Source organism: Corvus hawaiiensis, chromosome 2 (genome assembly GCF_020740725.1).
Source record: "Corvus hawaiiensis isolate bCorHaw1 chromosome 2, bCorHaw1.pri.cur, whole genome shotgun sequence".
Classification (NCBI taxonomy): domain Eukaryota; kingdom Metazoa; phylum Chordata; class Aves; order Passeriformes; family Corvidae; genus Corvus; species Corvus hawaiiensis.
Window position 1 is genome coordinate 47,439,593 of NC_063214.1, and position 24,787 is coordinate 47,464,379.

General features: G+C 42.2%; 2 protein-coding genes across 5 annotated transcripts in view; one reads left to right on the plus strand and one right to left on the minus strand.

Moving 5' to 3' along the window:
• ZC3H12C (zinc finger CCCH-type containing 12C) overlaps positions 1-7,418 on the plus strand; it is a 45,396-nt gene extending 37,978 nt beyond the window's left edge. For all 3 annotated transcript variants that reach the window (XM_048294756.1, XM_048294755.1, XM_048294757.1), the window contains one exon: positions 307-7,418. In XM_048294756.1, the coding sequence (XP_048150713.1) occupies positions 307-1,703 (1,397 nt within the window). In that variant the 3' untranslated portion in view covers positions 1,704-7,418. The remainder of the gene's footprint in view (positions 1-306) is intronic.
• A 5,868-nt stretch (positions 7,419-13,286) lies between these two features.
• The window catches only part of RDX (radixin), a 45,711-nt gene continuing 34,210 nt past the window's right edge, over positions 13,287-24,787 (minus strand). Inside the window, exons 13-15 of one of the 2 annotated variants that reach the window (XM_048294763.1) lie at positions 24,364-24,606; positions 23,220-23,380; positions 13,287-13,990 (exon numbers count right to left, since the gene is read on the minus strand). In XM_048294763.1, coding sequence (XP_048150720.1) covers positions 13,954-13,990; positions 23,220-23,380; positions 24,364-24,606 — 441 coding nt within the window. In that variant the 3' untranslated portion in view covers positions 13,287-13,953. Of the gene's footprint in view, positions 13,991-20,964; positions 23,381-24,363; positions 24,607-24,787 lie in introns of those variants that run through there. The other variant, XM_048294764.1, reaches the window with a different exon arrangement.

Consider the following 24,787-nt stretch of genomic DNA (forward strand, 5'->3'; position numbering starts at 1 on the left):
TATTGCCTTGGCCCGACACAGCAGGTGTGTAGACTCCCTGGCAGTGCCACATTCAGCTCAAATCGTGGCTGGTAGTGTTGGTCTGCATTCCCAGGGCATCAGCTGCAGAACGCTACCACTGCCTCTTTTTTCCCCACAAAACAGGAGAGGAGCTCTTAGAGCACACCCTGTGTTGCACCAAACCTATCTCGTTTGCAAGATCTTTCAAATCAACAGTAAAACTTTAAATGAGGGGCATTTCTGTTATTTGATGGCTAACAGATCTTGTTTGAAGTTTGTTAAATCTGCTTATGTCTGTATTAACAGGGAAGAAATGTACCTATGGACACAAATGCAAATACTACCATCCAGAAAGAGGAAATCAGCCTCAGCGATCTGTAGCTGATGAACTTCGTGCCATGTCTAGAAGCACAGCTGCCAAAACTACAAGTGAAGGAGGACTGGTAAAAAGCAATAGTGTTCCCTGTAGCACTAAAAGTGATGGCACTTCAGAGCTGAAGCGTGCTGCTCCAAAGAGGCAATCCGATCCTAGTATAAGGACCCAAGTCTATCAAGACTTGGAGGAAAAGCTTCCCACCAAAAACAAATTGGAAACCAGGTCTGTACCTTCTTTAGTTAGTATACCAAGTTCCTCTGCTGGAAAACCCCAAAGTACTGCACCTTTAACTAACGGCCTTCCATCCGGAGTTCACTTCCCACCTCAGGATCAAAGACCACAGGGACAGTATCCTACAGTGATGATGGCAACCAAAAATCATGGAACACCAATGCCTTATGACCAGTATCCAAAATGTGAGTCTCCGGTGGATATAGGCTATTACTCCATGCTGAGTGCATATTCAAATCTCAGCGTATCTGGTCCGCGTAGTCCAGAAAGGCGCTTCTCCTTGGACACAGATTATAGGATTAGCTCTGTAGCTTCTGACTGCAGCAGCGAGGGGAGCGTCAGCTGTGGCAGTAGCGATTCCTACGTGGGTTACAGCGATCGCTCGTACATGAGCTCGCCTGACCCACAGCTAGAGGAGAACTTGAAGTGCCAACATATGCACCCCCACGGCCGCCTTAACACCCAGCCCTTCCTGCAGAGCTACCACGAGCCTCTCACACGAGTGCAGAGCTACAGTCACGAAGAACCAAAGCATCACCACAAATCTCCCATTCCGTACATGGCTGTGCATCTGCAGCATCCAGCAGTCGGGGCTCGTTCCAGTTGTCCGAACGACTACTCCGCATCTCAGAGCTCGTCCCATTCAAAGGCGCTGCATCTGGGGAGAGCGCTGGTGTCCACGAGAATAGACAGCATTTCAGACTCCCGTTTGTATGAAAACTCTCCATTAAGACACAGAAAGCCTTACGCTGCCCAGGAAGGTCTGGGAGGTTGGGACAGGCAGAGTTACGGGATGGATGCCTACAGCTACCGCCAGACATACTCCTTGCCCAGCAACCCCACGCAGCCATGCTACGAGCAGTTTGCCTTCCAAAGCCTTCCCGAGCAGCAGGACCAGCCCTGGCGCGTACCTTACTGTGGAATCCCGCAAGACCCCCCAAGGCACCAAGACACCCGGGAGAAGGTTTACATTAACCTCTGCAACATCTTCCCCCCCGACCTCGTGAGGATGGTGATGAAGAAGAACCCTCACGTGACGGACGCTCAGCAGCTCGCTGCAGCCATCTTAGTGGAGAAATCTCAGCTAGGTTATTGAGACACGATGCATCTTTGTGGTGTCTCGTAGTTTTCAGCTCAGCGCTAACGCTGAGGGAGGTTTGCTACAATAGCATTTGGGATCTCCTTCTCAGCAAGGAGGTTATAGAGTACTCCGTTTATGTGAAATACTGTATCATGGAGTCTGTATGTATAGCCCCATGCATTGGAAGTACCAGATATGTTTTGTGTTCTAGTTTGAAAATTTTTAAATGGCTATTTTCACATCTGGAATATGTTCCAGTTTAAATTAATATATATATATATAAAAATAATCTGTGGTCTCTGGTTATAATCTTTGGTGCATCAGGGGTTTATATGCAGCACTTTCTTATCATTGTTACATTTTGTTGGGAATTTTTTGTTTCATTTTTTAACTTGCTGGATGCTTATCCTTGGGGCTGTGAGATATTAACCTGCAGAAAGAGGATTTTGCTACTTCTGGCAGGCAATTTTCAAGCCAAGTTTCTGAACTTTTTACACCACCATAAGTAAGTCTGATGTATGTTTGTTTGTTTTTGTGAGCTTTTTTGTGCTGTAATCACCTGTTTGTAGAAAACAAAGATTTACTACAGCACTGACTTCATTTTTTGAAACAAATAATTAAGTTACCAGTTAACAGTGAAATGGGTAACAATGTATTGGTAATTTATAGTATGGCACTTTTCGTTGCTTTCTTTGTTTTGCTTAAATAGTTACATGTTTTTGTTGATGCAGTCAATTAGTAAGATCAGATGCAAACAGAGGAGGAAAATTTTTTTTTTTTTTTACTAATCTATGGATATGGTAAAAGCCTTATTGCCTGATTTTCAAAGGTACTGAGAATTTGCAGCCCCCTTGGAAGCTAAGAGAAGCTGCAAATGCTCAGGATCTCCCCAAACCAGGCCACCCTGTTTCAGTTCCCGTGTGTTGTTACCCAGCTCTGTGTATTTCTGGTCAGTAGATGGGGACCTGAAATCGTAGGGCCCTGTTTAGTTGTTTTATATGTTTTTCCTTTGTATTGCTGCACAACTGTACTGGATAAAATATGCTTTTCATAAAATATTTACCTGTTTTTAAATGAATTTAATTATCTCAATGCAAGTTTTGTATTTAAGATACTGTTTGATTTTTCTTGCTATTTATCAAGGCTGGCCTGAAAAGGTTTTTGTGTGTTCAGGATATGCAACATTTATTAACTGCACTATGGTAATGATATTGTAGCTCAAAATAATAACTTAAACTTTTTTTTTTCTTTTTTGGCTGGGGAGGGGAGAGTTGTGGGGAGAGAAGATACCATATGTGGTCCTGGAGTTAGTTTTTCGCTTTTTGCATTGTGTAGGCCTGATTCTTGCCACAAATAGTGTAGTTTTAGAAACAGACAAACCAAGTCTGTTTTAGCATTAGTAAGGGATATTTCTGGTTTAAAGTCATGGGTTTTACTAGCACCTCATAAGCTTTTATATATATATATGAAAAATAGAAATAGTTTTTGCAATTGATGTCAGATGTACTTCCATGACGTGATCAGTTGCCGACAGTTTTAGGTTTCCATCCATTGTAACAATGTTCAGTGTTAAAAAAGTGTCACTAGTTTACACTATTACAGCTGATAATTTTGGTACACTTGCTGGAATTTTAAGTAAGGCCCTGAAGAACCAGAAAGTACCTTTTACTGTTGATACAAATTGTATCTTTTTAACTGAGAACTATTTTGATTTGTAGATTAGAAACACAAATGTATAATTATAACTAGTCTTTTGGGCAACATTTTATCCCTTATTTAAAAATTAGAGATTTCAGACATAGAATAGATTTAGGCAAGTGAAAGTAGGTATTTATTTAGGTGTCTGTCTCAATTTCACATACTAAAAGGAAAAAATAAACTATTGGCATCTTCTTCCTTCTAAAATCTTTGTAGTGGGAACTCACTAAAATAAAGGTAAAATGCTGCCTGAAAATGATGTCCAAGCACCTTTGAATACGAAGACGTTTTCACTACTTGTGTGACACCATGTGTTGCAGCAAGTAGGGTTTGGGTATACAGTAAATGCTTCTAAAGAGCATTGTGCTATAGACATATCCAATAATCTGAACCATGTTCAGCAAACCAACTCAGGACGTGGTGCTCCTGCAGCTTCCGCTGCTGGTGCGCTGCAGGTTCTGCCACTGCCTGTCCCCGTGGCAAGGCCGGAGGGGCTCTACACCATCTGTCCTGCGTTGTCTGTTTAGGGAGAAGACCTCTTCACCTGTGGCAACAGTTTTTCCCTGGATTTGGTTGGTGGCCATCTGTAGAGCATGTTTTAATGTAGAGATCAATGCAGCGCTGACGCTGAGGTTTGGACTGGGAAATGGGTCTCATCTTAGTTGTATGCTAAGATTTGGTTAAATTGAATTACACTGAAGTCCTACACCATAGTGTAGATGCAGCTGTTTTAATAATGCAATTATTATGTTGGTGTTTTTAATGGGTTTCTACGTTTATTTTTTATGTAGGTATTTACTTCTGCCAAAAGGTCAATTCCTTTAAGCATGAACTGAAATGTGCGTATGTAAAAGAAGTGTTTTGTGTTTTTCCCTGTGATGTGAGCACCAGGATGCTCCTGCCACGCACATGTCACAGTCTGGCCTAGAGCAGGGGCTCAGCAGGCTTAGCCATTGGGATATCGGTGCGAGGAGGTGTGTGGGACTGCGAGCTGCACTGCTCAGGCCTGAGATCCCACAGTCCATTGCCTCTGCACATATCCAGGGCAGTATTGAATCCCCAAAAGGGTGGTGATTCTTGTAATAGGTTCTGTGCTTTGCACCCCAGCACTGAAAATGCTTTAAAAATACAAGAGCAGGAGTAACTTGGTGGATTTTAATGTTGTGCAATGATGTGCTAGTTCCCCTTAGACTTGCTTATTTTGCGTAAAGGAAATTTACTGTGGACAAAACGTTTGCCTTGATACTTCCTTTTGTTTTGCTGTGTTAACAGATTGAGGAATTGTGTGTGAACTCCTCCATGGTGAGGAGACCAGTGTGTATATTTAACAACTTCTAAAGAGGACACCAGTAACAAACGTGGATGCAATGATACTGGTCAAATACTACCTTTGTCTGTGTAATTGCATTGATGCAAATAACTGAACTGTAACCTCCCGTGGTACTTAAATAGCAGAGGTAATTCAGTGATACTGTCTTGGCCCCAGCTGAGTGCCAGAGATGCAATGAACGATTTAGTACCTTTGAGTTAGAGCTGTCCCTCAGCTAAGAAGAGGGCAACACTTTTCCTTTGTCTTCAGTACTTGGGAGTTGTTTCGATACCTTGCAGAAACTCTGCATTTTTAGATAAAATCCCAAGCTGTTATAACTGCATCAGTAATAGTATATAGATACACAGTATTTTTAATGCACATACATTAGGCATCTGCCCACAACTGTTTTCAATACAACAACCATATTTAGAGTTTTTAAGTATGTCCTGTAGGTAACTAACTTCGAGTTAAATATGCCCAGGGTATGACAGTATTAATCACTTCGTTGTCTTTTATTTCTTAAAATATGTGTAAGATATATATATATATATTTGTGTATATATACACACATATGTTTGGCAAGTGGGTTTAAGATACTGCTAATGGTCTGAGGTAAGATCATACCTTTCCAGGTGTCCCATTTTCTTTGGTATGTCTGAATTGTGGCTTGGTCCTCCACTGCAGAATACCTCTGGGGAGAGCCAAAAGCCTGATGTGTTCATGTGATGCCCCGAAAAGAGAAGGTGTGCCGGGCTGGGGAAGCCTTCGAAGGAGACCCCTGCAGCCTTGGCAGATGCAGACTGGTGCTGAGCTGTTGAGAAACTTCTGCTGTGAAAGTTTTAGCTAACGGTGAACACCTTTCCAAAAATATCAAAGCTGTCGGTGTAAACCAGAGTACCTCACTTGGAAGGGGACGCTGCAGGCGTTTGCTCCAGCAGGGCCAGCGCCAGAGGACTAAATGCCTTGGGTGAGAGATACTGCAGCATCTTGACACAGTAAGAGACTACCAAAACATTTATCAGTTTCATCAGTCGATGGTTTGACCAAGGTATTTTCAGTGTGTAAAGCTTGAAAAATGAGACACAATGCTTTCCTGCTCTCTGGAGCATTTAGAAAAATACTCAACTGACTTTTCATTGCTACTGAAAATTTTAAATACTGTGCAATTAAAGAGACCATTTTTTAAAAAAATAAAAATAACTTAGAAATTATTTATTTTTATTTACAGTGTGACTTGCTAATTTATTCCTTGCATTATAAGGCCATGGTGGAGTGCCGTTTAAGTTTTTTTATCACAGGAACTAAAACTGCTGAGAAGAAAACCAATAGATTTAAACTTAAAACAAAATTCTATGGCCTTGTTTTGTTTTCTGTAAAAGGGCTGAGGTTTTATAAATGTCAAATCACATTTTATATACTTCATAAATTTTAGAGAGGCATAGTTTAAGAATCTTGTTCCAATTAAGTATGTTTGGGCACATTGTTTAGACTAATCATGTAACTAAACCTGGAATCATCTGTATTGAATGGTTTTTCCATCGAACCTTTTGCTCGGTAATGTGAGAGATGTTCAAATGTCACCTTTAGATGTTCTAGAATATATTTCTCAAGGTTTCATCAGAAGCTGGTGACTTAAGCACCCAATCACACGGGAGATGCACATTTGCGTGGGAAACACCCTACAGCATGCTGGGTTTTCCTTGCCATGCTGGTGCACATCAGGTCTGTCAGAGATGTTTATAAAGGCACTACCAAATAGCGTGTGCAGTTCGCAGTTATCAGTGTGCTTGAAATAATTTTCCAGCTTCCATTTTCAGGTCTTAAAGGGTTGTCATAACTTGTGCTTGGAGTGTTTATTACTCTGTCTACCCTTTAACCTAAATGATTGCAATAGTTCTCGTTCTGTCTCACACTCAATAGCCCTGGGAGGGCCCAGTCTCCCAAACACCACCACATACGCCTGACTTCAGCAGAAGTAGAGGCATGGGCCGGTGTTAGAGAAGCCCTGAGTCGGACTGGCATATATGTGAGTGCAGCAGGGCTGAAGCCTTGAGGAGCACAGCTGGAGAGCCACCTCCTCCCAAACAAAGGGGAGATCTCACTGGTGCTGACAGGTCATTCGGCCAGGATTGCCCTTTGCGGGTGTTGGGAACACCTACAGACCAAATTTTCTTAGATGCTTAAGCACAGCCGTTGTCTGTGTTTCGAAGTATAACAATCTACTCTTCACCTTTTAAAACAAAACCTCTCTGCTTTTGTTGTAGAACAATCCTTTTTATTCTGGTCTCAGATAAATTAACCATGTGAGATTGGCTAGTTGGTTACTTCTTATTTATCTAAATGACATTCTTAATGAAACTGAAATTTAAAAACTGATCTCCCAGCATCCAGTAGAGTATCCTCCAAGGAAGCAATGCAGATACAGCAGCAATAATTGTATTTTGTAGTTATTTTCCCAGTCATTATCTCTGTATTTGTGTTGAGTAGGTGAGATTTTAATATTGTCCTGAAGTCCGCTCTGGGAAAACCATTAGTTAAAAATAATGTTTGGGCTACTTGATAAAGCAGTTGTCAAGCTGGCTCTTCATTCCTTCACTGGTTGTTCTGTATTATTTCTGTGATGTGACTATTCACATCTTAAAACTACCTTTAAACCATACAAAAGAACATGTACATGGATTCTGCTTTTAGAGAAAAAAAATAAAGATTCATTTTCCTCATTGATGGGCTGGTTTTGTTTCATAAAAAAAAATCTCTAGAGCAGTTAGTGAGTTACAGACAGCTTTGTGTTCCTACCTGAATAACAAAACTGCTCGCTTTGAGTAAATCGGAACAGTTTCAAACATAGAAGCATAGAAAGGTTTGGTTTAGAAGAGACCTCAAAGATCATCTAGTCCCAACTCCCTTGGCATGGGCAGAGACACCTTTCACTGGACATGGTCAGCCTGGCCTTGGACACCTCCAGGGATGGAGCATCCACAGCTTCCCTGGGCAGCCTGTTCCAGTGCCTCACCACTGTCACAGTGAAGAATTTCTTCCTAACATCTAATCTAAACCTATTTTAGTTTAAAACCATTGCCCCTTGTCCTATCTGCCCGTAGAAAGAGTCCCTCTCTCGTTTTTCTAATCCCCCTTAAGGTACTGGAAGGTGCTGGAAGGCCTCCTGGGAGCCTTCTCCAGGCTGAACAGCCCCCACTCTCTCAGCCTGTCTTCATAGGGGAGGTGCTCCAGCCCCCTGATCATCTCTGTGACCCTCTGGACCTGCTCATACAGGTCAACATCTTCCTTGAGCTGAGGATCCCGGAGCTGGACGCAGCAGCATTCCAGGTAGGGTCTCACCAAGGGCAGGATCCTCTCCCTTGCCCTGCTGGCCACAAGCAGGATACAAGTGGCTTTATGGGCTGTGAGCACACACTGTTGACTCATGTCCAGCTTTTCATCCACTAGAATCCCCAGCTCTCCATAGGGCTTCTTTCAATAACTTCTGGTCTATACTCATGTCTAGGATTGCCCTGAGCCAGGTGCAGCACCCTGCACCTGGACTTGTTGAACTTCCCTCTGGCTGACATCCTATCCTCCAAGTATGGCACCTGCACCACCCAACGTGGTGCCACACACAAACTTTCTGAGGGTGCTGTCAGTCCCTTTGTCTGTGTCACTGATGAAGATGTTAAAGAGCACCAGTCCCAGGAGAGAGCCATGAGGGACACCACCGGCCTCCACCTGGACATTAAGGCATTGACCACAAACCTCTGTCTGCATCCAGCCAGCCAGTTCCTTATCTACTGAATAATCCAGCCATCAAATACACATCTCTCTAATTGAGAGAAAAGGGTGTCATGTGAGACCATACATAAGCATGTATGATTATAGATTATCAGTTCATTTTTAATGTAGTAATTTGTATTTAATAGGCTCTTTCCCTTCATTTTGCTTACCAAGAAAAAAGCCTCTGGGATTAAGAGGACACATCAGTCATTTATAGTAGCAAATTTTGGATTTAGACATTGTACCAGTGAACCTAGTGTCCTTTCTTTGAAGAAACTGGTGTGCTGGATCATTCAGTTATAAAGCCGTGATTTGCCATGTCCCTAAACATGCTGGTTTCTTCATAGGTGAGTTGCTGGCACAGGTCGGGTCTCAGTTTTTTGGCTTGCTTCAAGAATGCTAAATACAGCCATTCTTTTTTTCTCAAAACATCAAGCTGCTGGTGTTTGTAAATGTTTGTATAATCTGGTTTGGTCTCTTTGGATAGTGGTCTTACCACCACCTGAGGCTTCTCCTCCGTAGTTCTGCTTTCTCCCTTGGGCTGATCAAGCACCGTGAGTTTCCTCAATTCAGTCAATTCTCTAAATCCCATGAGATCTGCCTGCATCACCTGCAGGGCAGGCCTGGAGAGCCTGTCACCTGTTTACAAATTTCTCTTGCATAAGCCTTAACAAAATGCCTGTGAGCCTGACAGGCATCACAGCAGCCTCTGATGCAGGTTGAAGTGTTGTGACACTGGAGATGAAAGGGCTCTGTCACTCACCCTGGAGCTGAAACCTGAACTTGACAACCTGCATGACCTTGTTTGGAGAAGCGAAGGAGAGGCTGCTGTATGAACACACAGGGATGCTCCTTGTGAGACCATTTCCAAGCAGCACAAAATGTCACTTGGGCTGCTCTGGGCAGCACCCTCCAGCCTCACAGAATCTTTGAGATCATTCCATGCTGACAAAATGAAGGGACATTTAGAGATTTTGTGTCCTGGTGCATAAACTGCCCCTTTGCTGACTGTAGACAAATATCTGGCATGGAATTGGGCACACTGTGAGCACATGCATTGAATGCCACCATCATCCTGCTCTTCAGTGTCACAGCAGAGGACCTGCGTTCAGCAACCTCAGGACCTGCTCCTGAGACACCTGGCGTGGCAGAGCCAGCAGCAGAAGTGTTGAAAATGGTTTAAACTGCTTCCACCGACCGGCTTTGTCACGCACCTTGTTTCACTGAGCCTTCCCACCAGGCTCCCGGAGTCCCGCAACAAGCACCAGGAAGGAGCTGCTGCCCTGCATTTCCCTGCCCATCCCTGGGGGCGTATCCAACCCACAGAGCCTGGGAGAAGCTTCAGGCTGAGGAAGACCTGCGTAAATCCAGCTCGTAGGAGACCCAGGAGATCAGTCATCCCTGGAGTCACACAGGGCAGGATAGGGGTGGCTCAAGGAGCAGGGGTGTCCCAGTCCCACCGTGGCCACCAGCCGGGTGCTGGGACACGCGTGAGCACTCGGTGGCAGTGGTGCGGAAGATGTTCTGGTGCCACTCCATCTGATGGTCTCTATAGCAACAGTCGGGCTTTTTCTTTCCCAGCTGAACTGCCAAGAGCAGCAGGTAGGTATGACGGAAATTCAACGCTGATACTAATTTACATGAGCTGGGTGAAGTGTAAGCAAGAGGACTGTGGGGGATAAGGAGCTGGCAATGCTCTCCAGGCCCGTTCCTTATGGCAGCCAGGCTCACCTTACAGAGATCCCCAATTGCACCCTGGAACCAGAGCTGCAGTGCTGGTTTGGGTGACCCAACATTCCAACCCTTGGGAAGTGGCCTGAAAGGGGGAAAATTGAATTGGGGTCTGGCCAGGTTGCCTGTGAGAAGGAATTTTTGGGTTTCATCCACCTCTACAAAACTTTCAGGCATGCACAAACCTGGATTTTATGTTTTACCAATTTCAGGAATAGAAAGTCTATTTTCCCTGGTGGGGGAAAAAAAAAGTGAACTGAATTCAGTAGCAGAACTCCCTATCTCAGGCAATGTGTTTTCCTACCTGTCCTTCCACTGCAGCCACCTCCAGCAGTTGTTGGGGGCTCTGGCACGAGCCACATGTTTGCAGAGTGCCTATAAACACAGAGCTGCTGGGGCTCAAACCCCGTCAAACATTTTGGGTTTTCTGGGGGGTGCAGACCATGGTGACCCTCAGCACTAACCTGCCCCCAGTGTTCACAGGCTGAGACTCTGCCCTGGTCTGGTCACGGTCACCATGGCGAGGAGAGTCAGATGCTCCAGGAACTGCGGAGAGGGATGATGTGATGTTTGTTTGTTTATTTAATGCCTGATTAAATGAGCTTCCCTTGGTTCCTCTTCGACAAAGTGATTTAATTAATGCTGAAACTCCGCACACACAGGATGCAGCAAAGCTGCTCATGGTTGGCACGGGCTACATCTATAGAATTATTTCGGAAAAAGGAAAACGTCAGCATGATAAAAATGGAAAGTGTTAGCGTGCCACGTGCTGCCAGGAAATGGAGCTGCTACCCTATTCTAAACCTGGATCAGACTTTTAGTGAAAGTTAACTTGCTCACCCCACCTTTTGACATTTAAAGCTAATTTAATAGAATACCCACCCCCAGCTGAGGGCCAGCAAGTGCCGTAGGAGGCGTGCAGGCTTCCACTCACTAACTCATCAGTGCACATCAACTGCAGAAAGCCAAGCGGCAGCAGAACTTCTGTCAGACCATCACAGAAACTGGGAGGAAACCCCCCAATGGCTGCAGGTTTACAAATATTGCCCTCTGCAGTCAGGGCAATGAGGTGGCCGAGCTGCAAGACCGCAGGTGTCTGCATCCCAGTGACTGTGTGCCCACCTGCAGCTCGGCTGCTTCCAAATCCATACCCTGGTGCAGGCACAGATGCCAAGACCAGTTGTGAATTTAGAGAAAAGACCCAGGATGAACTGCAAGGAAAGAAGCTGCTGGCCAGCCATCAAGTGTGGAAATAGCATGGAGCAGAGAGGGACAAGGAAGGCACCACTCTTTGATGTCAGCCATTCACAGGCACGATTGAATTCACTCACCTTCCCTGCAGGAGAGCATTTTTCATCATACAACTCTGCTACAACAACACTTCAGACAGACCTTTACCTACAGGCAATTCCAACAACATCTTCACCAGGGCAAAATCCTGACTGCTGCAGAGGTGACTGAGAACCCTCCTGTGCCGACCAGAAGCAGGACCGCGCTCCCTCCCTTCCCCCTGCAGGGCAGACTGTGACCCTTTCCGGCCATTTAGGCTCGTCCAAAGTGGCTGCTGCAGCACAGGAAGCGCTGTTCCCAGGCCGGGTCCTCCAGCAGCTGCCAGGGGAGGGCTGCCACCCCTTCCCAGACCAGCTCCTGCCGGCTACTAGCAGCAGGTGTGAACCTGCCTGTTCCAGCTAATGAGCTGCCAATCCCGTCAGAGCCAGACCAGGCCAGCTTGAGCAACGCTACAATCAGTGAGAGGGACCCAAAGCTTTCATTATATCAGGATCTCTATTTTCATGTTTCTGTTTTTGAGCCTGGCTGCTAAGGTACGCTTCATCTTGCCCAATTCCCCCTCTGCAGGACACCCACCAGAGAACTTCAACACTGACAAGCTAAAAAGCATCCTAGGCAGCAAGGGTAGCAGTAGAAAGAAATCCCTGGGAACATTTTGTGGTGGTACTGAAGATATATTTGCATGAAAGGGTCTTACTACCTTTCACTCTTGGTACCTGAAGCAAACACAGTCCTAAAGAAGGCTACTCCAAGCAGCAGCTACTGCAGAGACTTTGCTAGACATAGAACTCCTGGAGGCCACTGTGCCTTGGTCCCCTGAGCACCAGGAACATCTCTAAGCCCCCACATGGGTCATGCAGGGAGAGGGAGGCTGCACAAACAATTTTAAATAATCACTCAAGTGCTGACCAGTCCCAAGACCCCAGTGCTGGCCTATGTGTGCAGATCAGACCCTGAAACTCCACAGCTTTGTATTTTATGTTCCTCTTGGCATCCTAAACCCAAACCTTGTCTTCCAAAGGCTGAGCCAGGGTCTTGCTTCAGCTGGTGGTGTCCTGGTGTGCCAATCAGAGGCAGGGCAGGCTTCCTTCTCAACAGCCCCCGTCTCTGCAAGGGTTTCAGCAGGAGGCTGGCCATGGTCCACTGCCCACCCTACCCACCTGCAGTCCTGAGGTGTGAGGGATGTGGCTCCAAACCCTGCCAGGATGGAGGGTCCAGGGCACACAGCCCCTCCTCCCTCAGCCAAGCCAGAGGGGCTGCTCCCAGATGTGGTGCCTACAGGAGGCACAGCAGCAGCACCAAGGCAGGTCCCAGGTCCATGGGATGCTTGCAGAGCACCGGAGCAGCTTCCTCCTCGGGCAGTTATCACCTAATGATTTTGGGCACATGCTGGAGGCTTTGACAGCTGCTGCTTCAGATGCAAGTCCTCTGACAGATCTACTGGCACAGTTCCCAGTGCAGGAGGCCATTGTGCAAGAAGGCACTGCAAGGAACACAAAGTTCACTCTGAGGCATATACCAAGGCTGGGTATATTCCCAGGGGGTGCTAGCTGGATTTGAGGATAATTCGGGTGTCTATCTACTCAATTAACTTCCTTAACTACCAGCTGTCTTTTCCTTCAAGAGTAATCCATTCTTTGGAAATAAAGCCTCTCATTGGCTTACCTGGTCATAGCACAAGATGTTTACCTGGAAACTCTGCTTTGGATTGGTGCTACAAAGTGAATTAAAACTTCTCAGAGAAGTGAAGGAAAACCCACTAGCATCACTGATCATCAAATGAATAGTGATTCTTTGGATGAAGGTTCAAACCCATTTATTCAGGCTTTTGTGCAGGGTGCACAGTCCAGCGCAGTTACGTACACACAGAATGCACATCCTGACAGCGTACAAAAAAGGCAAGGAGCAACGGGAGCTTACACTGGGAATGTATGTACAGACATATTAAACTGGGATTTTTACATTAGAAAATTGTCTGACACTGCTCAGGTATCATCAAGGCTCTTAGAAACTGTGTAGAAAACCAATAAAACTTGGAAAGTATCTACTGTTATTTCACTTTACCCAGGCTGGATATGTCAGGCTTCCCAAACTACATCATTTGTGGACAAAGCCTACAGGATGCACTACAGGAAGCACTTTGGAGGGTCACATTACTGTAGCACATCCCATTACAAGTTAAAGATTAACACATTAGTATTATCCTGTTTTCCTGGAAAGAACAACAGCTTAAATACTTCAAATAGCTGATTTTCTCCTGGGAAAAGACGACAAAGGAAAGATTTTAGAGACCATGAGAGAATCAAACACTAACAAAATGTTGTAACAGCACTTCCTGGTCCTTCCAAAAACTCTTCACAGACCAGGCAGCGCCTAATTTAAAGCACTGTACACTGTCCAGATTTACAGAAGTGCAATAGCAGGCCTTGGCAGACCCCAGGTCTTCTGCTGATCTTTACCTTGCTCCTATCCTAAGGGTTGCAAGAGATCGTACTTTTGTAACCTGCACAGAAAGACACAGAGAGATCAAATAGATTTAGCAAAAGTATACTAAACAATAGATAGAAATATGCAGCAACATCATATGAGCCATATTCACTCCCTGTAACTATTCCATATTTAATTTCTGACTGAACTTTTTTTCTAAGATGTCAGCAGAACGAGGGAGCATCAGAAACACAGTGATTAAAGAAACACACTGTTCTTGTGGCCAAGGCACCCAGGGACACCCAAAACCCATCTTCACAGCTTGAAGAGCAGCTCAAACTCTTTAAGTACTCTTCTATGCCAAATTTTTGTACATAGCAGTTCAATTTTGGTATCAAATTTTAGCATTACGAAGAACCCAACTGAAAATCCACCCAGGGGTAGTTTTAAAGGACCAATCTGTTATTGCAGGGAACACAAACCACATGGGAGTGCAACAGAGGTAAGATTGTGTTAAAACTGCTCCCAAAGATGGCTGAAATAAAATGCCTTTTGCACAAATACACCAAATATAGGACATATTTGTAGAACATTCAATCACAGCCAATATGATTTCAGACATATTTTCCTTTTAGCACAACACATGTGCTGTTTGCTGTGTAAGCTTTGGCGTTCAGTTCATTTCACTTGTTCCCTTGCATGAGCCTTTTGGAGAAAAAGGTGAGGACAGCATAAAGAATCTCTCTCAAATTTACTTCTCTCCTTAAGTTTAATGTCCTCTGCTGGAAATCTTTACAATGAGTCAAAACTTACTTGAGTGAAGATACATTTCAAAAATGTTTATTTTCCATGTTGATTTTTTACAAAAAAATCATTGTTGAAGTGGCTTGAAAATTGCTTTCCTTTTGGAAAATGACTTCCTTAAATATACTGACTAGGCGAAGAATAACCAGTATTTTACATTCAACCTTCCTATGTGAGCCTTCCTTTGTTGTGAACATCTCATTCTGATTGTTTTAGAGAAAGAAACACTTCAGCTGTAAGTAGTAATATATCATAATACTCTTCAAAATTAATCAAGAAAAAGAGTAAACAACCAGATTCTCTTTGTAATTAGTAAGCATGGGGAATGAGCAGCTATTCAAAAGTAAGAAGCCTTCAATAGCATTTTTTTTTAACACTTACGAGTGCAGACACAGCACATAATGTGCAGGAACATCAGAATTTTGTACTGCAGCCTGTTTCCCACACAGATTTTCTGGCACAGAAATTCAGCCAGAACTTCCAGGGCTTGACCATAAGCAAATAAGGCATGTGGTTAAGACTGGTGTTTTAAAAGTCTGACAGCAATTCCTGGACATGGGTGGGGAGAAGAAACAGGTTTCTGTCAGTGAGTGAAACTGTAGGCTGGGAAGGCATCACTGAAACCAGTGAACTGTTTCCTGGTACTGAGAGAACCCCAGAAACAACTGGCTTTCACAGGTGGCTAAAATCAAACATGAAGATAAGTAGATTTGAGATCAAGAACAAAACTGAACCATATTCACTCTGCCTGCTGTGATTTTTTTAAAATCGTATTTTAAACACAGTTTTTATAAGCCTCATTTCTAAAACTATTCATGATCAAAGTTCCTCTAAGTAGCAACTTGTATATTTCACTTTAATACAGACATTACAAGGCCTAATGCCACATGCTGTATTAGAAATCTCCAGTTTAACCAGCTATCTATATATTTTTAATATATATGTGCATATATATACATACATATAAATTACCAAGCTCAGTTAAACAAACAAACCATGATACCTTTCCCTCAGAAAATAGTTTCATCCATTAAGCTCCAGATTGCAAAGCTAATTTCAGTGTCATAGGCAAAACATAACTTTACAAAATCGCTGGGGAGGAAAAAAAAAAAGCACTTTTAAATTTGTGGAATAAGCCACAACAGCAGCAATTAAAGGAAATACGACTAAAAAAAAAATCATTCCATATTTTCTTCTCCAGTGCTCTCAAAATAACCCAGCAAATGCAAATACATAAAAGGCCTAGTGATTTTTACCAAAGTACTTTCCTATCATGAATTTAGTTTGAGAAGTCCACCTTGCCATACCTAGCTGTCTGCCTCCACTTTTCACCTTAAGTCTAAGCAGTCAGCTAAGTGCAACATATTTTTTAGCTAGGACTTAAGGCTTAAACTTACCCTCACAATGGTTTTAAACTAATAATTATGCAACATCTTCCTTCCTTGTCTTAATTTGCATTCTCATCTTGAAACAAATAATTGCATTAAAGCTCTCAATGACGTAAACTAAAATCTGTTCTTCAGATCAAATAAAAGGCAGGACACATTAGCGAGAAGAAAAAAAAAGAAAACAACAGAACAAAGACAAGCCCAAACCAAGCAGTAAAGCAGCAGCAAAGAGAAGTGAGATGTAAGAACCAGTTCAAAGAAGACTGGGAGAAGCACATATGAAAGGGCCATCCCAAAGCATAGAGAAGCCACTGCTGGAAAGCCAGCAGAATTCCAGAATTTATTTTCATGGCCCTCTATTAAAACAAACAGAGACAGGTATTTTTTCCCCCACACCTGCCACTGTTTTTTACAGGCAGGGCAGGCTGAAGAGCCATGGGACACCTGACTCCTGCTCTCAGGTATCTGTGCTTATGCTATAGAGCAGTTCAGCTTTTACAGGAGTGACCTGCAGAGAAAGTTCAAGCCAGACAGAAATATAGCAATAAATAAGACTTACTTAAGACTCCACAGGAAAAGCCAATTATTTCAGGGCTGCTTTTTTTTCCTTTTTATTTTTACATCCAGGACACCTGTTGTGCATAAAAGCAAAGCTGCAGCACCATGTGGTTGTGCCTGACAACTCTGCTGTTTGAGCAGGAACAACCATCCTGCTCCAGTGCTTTCTCCTGCCTAGTCCAGCCAGCCAGATGAGCTACACAATGAAAGCACAGAATTTCTCTCCCCCACATGCTCCCTTGTGTGTGTGAGCAGGGCTAGGTTCAAAGCTGAACCTCACGGATATGAACACTGTGGTTCGGATTCTGCATTAACATATTTGTTTTCTGACATTTCTCCAGAAAGCTACCAGCAACTATTAACTGTCAATACAATCACTTACGCTATAAGGTGGCATATGCCATGGCTGGCTGGTAAGCGAACATGCACCCAAAATTAATCCGAAGACTATTTTGAGAAGCAGCAGTAATAGTTCTAAATTTGAAGATGATGAGTTCACTGGCTTCGCTGAAAACAACACTAAGATCCCAAATGCAAAAGAAGAAAGAGCTGTGTTTCCAAATGGTATGGAAAAGTACAACTGGCACTGAGCAGCGAGACAGATGCCCAAAACGCTGTTCACAAGAGAAGAGATCCAAGAATTCAAAAGGTGAATCAAACTGAAGAAACACTATCAAGGAAAGGAAACAAACAGTGGAGTGCTGATTAATGGTGGGAAGATTTGTTCTAATTTTTAGAATTTTTTCTGATGTGTGGACAAGTTTGCCCAAGTCTCAAACACTGAATCTGCTCACTCAGATGTAAATTAATTTGTTCCCAACAATAAAGGAAAGCAGCATGATCGGTTCATCTGTCTATTCTGGATATTATTTATCAACTTTGCTGAAGACTGAAATGCACGTAGCAGAAAAGTTTTGAGCCTCAGTCCCAATGCAAATGAAGCTCTTTCTGGCAACACAACTGCAATTACCATATTCATAGAGATTATTAATTAATCAGAAGTGCTATTTGAATAAAAGTGTGGCTCATTGATATATTTTAAGAACGCGTTTGACACTGTAGTCAACCATTCACTGTAAGCTCAGTTTAGTAGAATGTTATTGAAGCCATAGATTAAGTTAAATACTGTATCAAGTTCAAAGAAGAAATCAAGGGTGAGTAAGAGGTGTGAAAGCTGAGGCTGTAGGGAGCTGTGGATACAAGATCCCGCAGAGCTGTGTAGGCAGCCGCAGGGCCGTGGAGCGATTACTGTTTCACAGGGGCACACACGGGTTTCATGTTGCTGGAACAAGCAAGTGGAGCAGCAGAACCCTGAATGTACACGGCTCTTGGCACTGCAGAAATGTGCTAGGGCAAAATTACCACGCTGCAGAGGAAGTTTATAACACAGAGGCCAGGCTGGGAGCACGTGGCCTTAAGAACTCCAAGACCTTTTAGTGCTGGGCAGCAGGCTTTCTAAAAGCCTTCAGATAATGGCAGTTCCTCCTCTGTAAATAAGGTAGCTTAAAAGCAAACAAAGAAACAAAAAAACCCAAAAACAAAAATGCAGAAAAAGCAATGCAATTGTCCTACCTCTGAGCTTGATCTGTTTTCACCTGATCCACTTATCCAGAGCACAGGAAACATTAACTCTTATGCACACGTGCATTAGGAATACTTGCACCAACCAGGCCGTGTCCTTTGATGTGCATTTCCATCTCCCCTTGTTTCTTCTGCTGCCTAAAGCCTACTGCTGTGAACAGAAACACTCTTGACATATTATTTACAAAAGCCAATATAAACACCTCATGGAATACCAGCAATTCAAAATGCTCCATTTCCTCCTGCTAACTTTTGTCTTTCCCTAAACTATGAGCTATGTGGGCATAATCTGTCTCTTCCTGAGGCACTGCTGCAAGTATTGTGGTCCCTTCTGAAGAAATTTGATAGCTTGGTGAGAAAGCCTTTTGGGCTTGGTGAGCCCACTTCATTCACATTGAACAAAACATATACATTTGATACGGAAGCAATCTCTTGTGTGGAATGAAGGAAAAAAAAAGCAAAGCAAAGCAAAGCTTCTCTAACTGCACTGCAAAGCATCAGTTTATTAACTCAGACAGTAAAGCAAACACAAGCGACAAACTCCATCAATCCAAACAAACTCAGGTAACTGGCTTTGGCCTATGGATCTAGGCTCAGCTCGGTGAAATGGAAAGTGCAACTTGCTCCAGAAAACTGGCTGCTAAATTTGCTAAACAGATTATTGGTCACGCAGCTCCCACATGACTACACTGAAAAGGAGTCCTCCATGCAAGTAAATAAAGGAGCCAGTAGGGGATTCTAGCGGACATCTGCATTTGGGGTTGTCTCCCCTCTTACAGCCCTCTACCATTACATCAGCCCTTCAGCCCTAAGTTGTCCCTTGCTGCTGACCCTTGAACTGGGTCCCCCAACTGGGAAAAGGAACAGTCAGGCAGAACTCCCCTGCCTGCAGACCAGCTGTGTGGGGAGGAAAGGCACTGCACTGTGCTGCTTGGAAATGGAGCAGTGGGACACGGCACATGGCAGGTGCCCACAGCCACCAGCCAGAACCATCTCCCTCAGCCACCCAGCCAGCCGAGCAGCCAGCACAGCATTCCTGCTGGGAGGCAGGTACTCTCCACCTACAAGCACAAACAGCAGAATGTGCTCCACGGGGGTCAAAGAAATCACCACAGTTTGTATGCTGAGACATTGACACTTCTTATATTCTCCAGGAAAATCTTATCACCCAGCCAAGATAAATCAAACTATGTGTATGAGACAACTTCTATTAAAAATTGAACTTTTCTCTTTTGTAAGAAAGTTTTCAATTTTATGTTGCTATTTTTACTCAAAGTACATTTACAAACACCAGGATCAACTACCTCAGCCCACTTGGATACATCATCTTTTTTAAAAATCCCTGACTCCTGAAATTACCCTGAAGTCTTGGGCAGAACAACATATCCATATGTAAACAGACATGGAAAACGCTTGCATAAAAGTTCCTCTTCAAAAACAAAAGGTTTTAACTAATTATTTTAATCTCTATATTTTCTTTTAAAATTTAGAAAAAGTATTTGTGGTACCTTTTCTTCAGAAGTTTGAAATACTTCGTTTAGAACAAACCTCCTTTTTCCTCAGAGGTGCTCAAAGCAGGTAAGTTGAAAAACCCTAGAGAACATGTTTTAAGAAAAAAGCAAAACCACAATAATGCTTTCCGAAGTGGTACAAGTGGTGGAAAATGTAGGTTTTGATGTGCAGAAGGGACTGCTTCAAGAAGATAAAATATCTTCTTGCACAACGAGACATTCTGTTTGATTGTAATAGTCTGGCCTGTAAATAGTGGCACTATTTTTCATCCTTTTCTCTCCACCTCAAGAGCATATTTTAGAAAAAAATAAATCTTTCAAAGCACTTACCTCCCCTTTCATGCACAATATTGTGAAGCTACATACCTATGCTATGCAGAAGCTCTCTAACAAGTGAGAAACCTCAGATCTAAGGCTTCAGCAGGAGGGACTACAACAAAAAGGAACTATAAAACTAGAAATATGCACGTTTACAAGTACCAAGTTTTAATTCCTCATGGCAATTCTTCCCTACGGAGCAACAGAAAAGGTCGTGTGCTTGTACTGAGTGCAAGGCCAAACAACTACAAGAGAGAATGGAATGCCACCTGAGAGGAGGTCTAATTTATGTGAGAATATTTTAGCAGATTATTTGTACACCTATTTACATGGGACTGTTCCTGTCTTTTTCAAGTGTACTAGAGATGAAAAAGCCCAATAACTTGCTGTTGTTTAAAACACATGGCCATGCATGTATTTGACAGCACTGTCCACTATAAGGTGCAGTATCAAAAAAAAAAAAAAAAAAAAATCACATCACGGTTTCTCAGTAATTAAGATACTAACCCATTAAACTAAATTTCACTTAACCTGGGGCTAAGCAGTATGTAGGCAGTGATTGAAAGTTCTTACATTACCCACAGAGCTCTTATATGGCCAAATTATCCTCTGCTCTCAAAAGAGAAAATTTGCTGTGATGATTCACATCCTGTTTTGAATCGACAAACACCAGTGCATCCTCTTAACTGTATGTGGTAATTTCTTAAGCAAAATACCATTCTCTAGGGTAGAGAATAAATTTGATTTTTTTATTTAATTCTGAGCAGAGTATGAAACAAAAAGATGATCAAAATTTCTACACTGCTCTGGAAAGAGAGGCTATCGGAGTGTGCTGAGTAAAACTGTTAGAAAAAAAGGGCATTAAATAACAACAATGGACCTCAGAGAAATTAACTGTATCTCTTTATTGTTAACCAATGAATGTTATCCAAAATAGTAGATGTAATTGTAGCTTAATTGTACAACACAAAACATGATGCTAAAGGAAAAAGCATGTGGAAAACTACTTCACCAAGTAATCATTAAATGTATTCTTAGTATTTCTGCACCAGTAAGTGTTCCTAGCTGCTTGTGACAGCAGCTATTACCACTTTGTTCATTGTGAAAATCTGTATTACAAATGGTTGTCCCTGGTTGTTTAGATTAAAAAAAAAAAAAAAAAAAAATCACACAGCTTTATAAATGGATCTAATCCATTTAGCCCTACTCTACATGTTGTAGATTTATGAACAACAATCTTTACTGGTGTTTTTTCCCAACACTGAAACTGATGGATCAGCGTTAGTGCACACTTTTCAGGGAAAAATGAAAACTCACTGGAAGCACAGTATTTCACCTGCTATGGCAAACTGTTCAAATACTTCAGAAATTTGCTTAAGCTTCGGTGTATGAAGCCTGTGAAACAAAAACTGTTCTTAAAATGCACTGCAAGTTGAAACACCAACTTCCACCAAGCAGCATTTTGAAGCATGTGCACAGCATCTGCACACCAGTCTTCAAGGTCAAGCAGATATGTTTAGCCCCACAAACCAAAAATATATTAATGTATCTTTATTTAATTTTCATGATGTCACCCCACATAGCCAAACTTTTACTCCGCAAAATAAAAAAAACAAACTTAGTCGGACTGTTCATAAGAAATTTAAACCTATTGTGCATGAAAAAAATGTTTAATAAAATGGCAAATTTTAATAGATAAGTGTAAATTTATGAGTGCATAATATCAAACAGAAAAAAAGCTGAACCATCCTCAGAGAAACCTAGATTCTTCCACTGTTGACATTTACTAGGGTACTCTAACACAGGGAGTAACTGATGTCCACATTAACTGTAAAGTTATTACTAAAGTTCAATATCTAAGGAAATTTCTCAAAAAAGCAGGTTTCCTTTTCAAGAGGGAAAGGACTTAATCATCTGACATCAGATATGACAATTACAATACTAGCTTCTCTGAAAACTGAAGCTACAAACACTTTTACTCCAATTCTGGGAAGTTTCATTTTGTATTTGAAACCCAAACTGACTGACATGCACATGCTACACCCCTCCCAGAATATAGTATACCAGTGACAGGTTACAGCTTTAAAACACACCAGATGCTTTTACAATTTAAACTCAACAGAAGGCAGTTAGACAGTATTTAGCACTATAAATCCATCATAAAGTAAAATAAAATCCTAGGAGTAAGGACTCCTAGCAATCTATGATATCACTGTGTAGTGACAGTCAATTTAAACAGTTTTTTTCATGGTGTTTGAAGGACCAGTCATCATGTACATAGTAGTGAGGTAGGATACTGTCCCCTCCCTGGGACTGATGTTTTCATATGCTCCCTTGCCAGAAAGGTCCAGGTCTCCCTACTGCAAATAAAATAATTACAAGCAAATAGCACATTAAGCTTTATTTTTTTCCCTCTTTGCTGCATTGGAACATTCTGCACATCTAAAAGAATCAGCTACGAAAAGCAATACTTGCTCAAGCCTATCAGCAGCCACGTGCTGCCCACAGGTAGTGTTCCATTAAAAAACATTTCCTGGAACTACCACCTGCCATCCAGACCTTTGTGAACAGGTAGGCAAAGAAAACCATCAATGATGACAGGACATGAAACACCAAAGAATTTCACTTGGGAGAAAAAAACCACAAACACAAAAACCCCCAAAACAAAACAAGAAAAAAACAACCAAAACTGAAAGTGAGCAATATCAAACTCTTAATGGAGTAGCTACATTGAAAACTAATTTCAAACTTCATACTGAAATAGTACCTATCCAGTTTAGGTACAGTCCATTCTTCTTTCTATTTCTTAATGTTTAAGCAATATATACACTTGTCAGTCATTATATACTTCACATCTGTTTCCAAAGGGAAAAAAACAACAAACAAACAAGGAAACTGAAAAGACAATGGGGAAAAACCTGCTATTAACCTCCGCACCCTCCCCCCACCCAAAACCTAGGGTTCACAGACTGCCTTACTGTTTTATAGCTTCCCCTAAATTTGTCTTCTAGTCACTGTAGTCAACCTGGTATTAAGTGCTTTGGCAAAGTGGGGTGCAATCCATCAAATCTGCAAAGGCCTGCTTTTTTTCTCTGTTGGTGGTTCAGCTTTACGAGGAACACATATGCAAAATACCAGCTCTCACATTGCTTCAAATTCATCAATACGCTGCTTTGTATTGCCTTGTCGGATTTGCCGGAGAGTCTTGTACTTATCGCGGCCTGCTTTAACATTCTCAGCATGAAGGACATCATTTTGTGTTTTCTTGGTTTCATCTCTGGCTTGAGCCAACTCTGAACTTAAAGCCTGTTGAATAAAATATTCGAATTTAAGTGCTTTGACTAATCCTTTAATGACTCTGGAGTTTCTGATAACAACTATTCTGCAATCTGGATAAATATTTCTTGAATGCCAACCTATGAAATGCTTGTTGTGCTGCTCAGTAACTCAAGTTGTGATGCCTATCAGAAGGAATGCAGAAGGAAAGATAAGGAGAGCATAGGATTCTTTCCTTAAATAAGTGTAAGCATGAAACTATATTAAAAAAAAAGTCTCATACACCATAAAATCCAAGGAGAAAGGGACCAGCAGGATAAAGCAGGAAAACCACCTTATTTTTCAATTTTTCTTTAGCTAAAAGACTTATCTCCCTGATCTGTTCAGTGACTCCAAGCAAGAATACTACACACACGCGCTACTAAAATAATGCTGCCAAACAGAGTAGCAGCTTTCCTTTTCTTCTGTTTTCTTCCCAAATAAACATTTCATAATGAGGAAAAGGGCTGCCACTAATACAGATTATTATGCTTCGAGAGGTAAGATGCAGCCTGGGAGGAATTGCTCAGTTTCAGGCAAATACAAGTAATCCAAAATGGGCACAATTGAGTTTTTGCATTTATAACACCTGAGAGTGACTGCAAACAAACACCAATACTACTAAGAAAGCATCTGTTCATACCATTTAATGAGTTTTAGTATTGAAAAAGGAAAGCATTATGTTTTAACACGCAGAGTTCTGGAAGTTATATAATTAGTAGAAATGTTTACTGGCCAATGCAGCAGCATACTTACACCTTTAAGCTATAAAGCACAACCTTACATCCAATCTTTCTATGTATTTCACTTCTAGAACACTATGAATGATATTGGTTGGTAAATCAGTAATAAATGTAATAAATGATAAAAAGGCTGTTTCCTTGGCAGACCATAACGTCAGTGAAATTTTTAACAAAAGAAGAATGAAAACCCAAAGCCTGAATTGTGTTGATACAACTACGAATCTTCATTACCTGGAGTTGTTTCTTAACACGTTCATTTTTCTGTGTTTCTGTTACCCGTTCTTCCTCACTCCTGTGATTCATGACACCATCAGAAGACAGTTCTGCACTGGCTTCAGCATTGTTCTCATCATGTTCATCATGTTCATTCTCTGTTGGAGGAATAACTGGTGGGGGTGGAGGTGGAGGAGGAGCAGACATCACAGATTTCAGTTCTTCTTTGGTCTTTTCCAAGTCCTCTTGGGCTGCAAAAGCCTAAATACAGTAAACAGTACTTAGCACCTTTTAAAATGATTTATCAAGAGTCAAAAAAAAAAATATTTGAGATGTTCTCAGACACATGAAACTATCCTTTATAACTGACGTGACTAGCTCACACACTGAAAATTGTCAAATAGAGACACACAGTAAAAACCAGATATGGCTCAAAATAAGC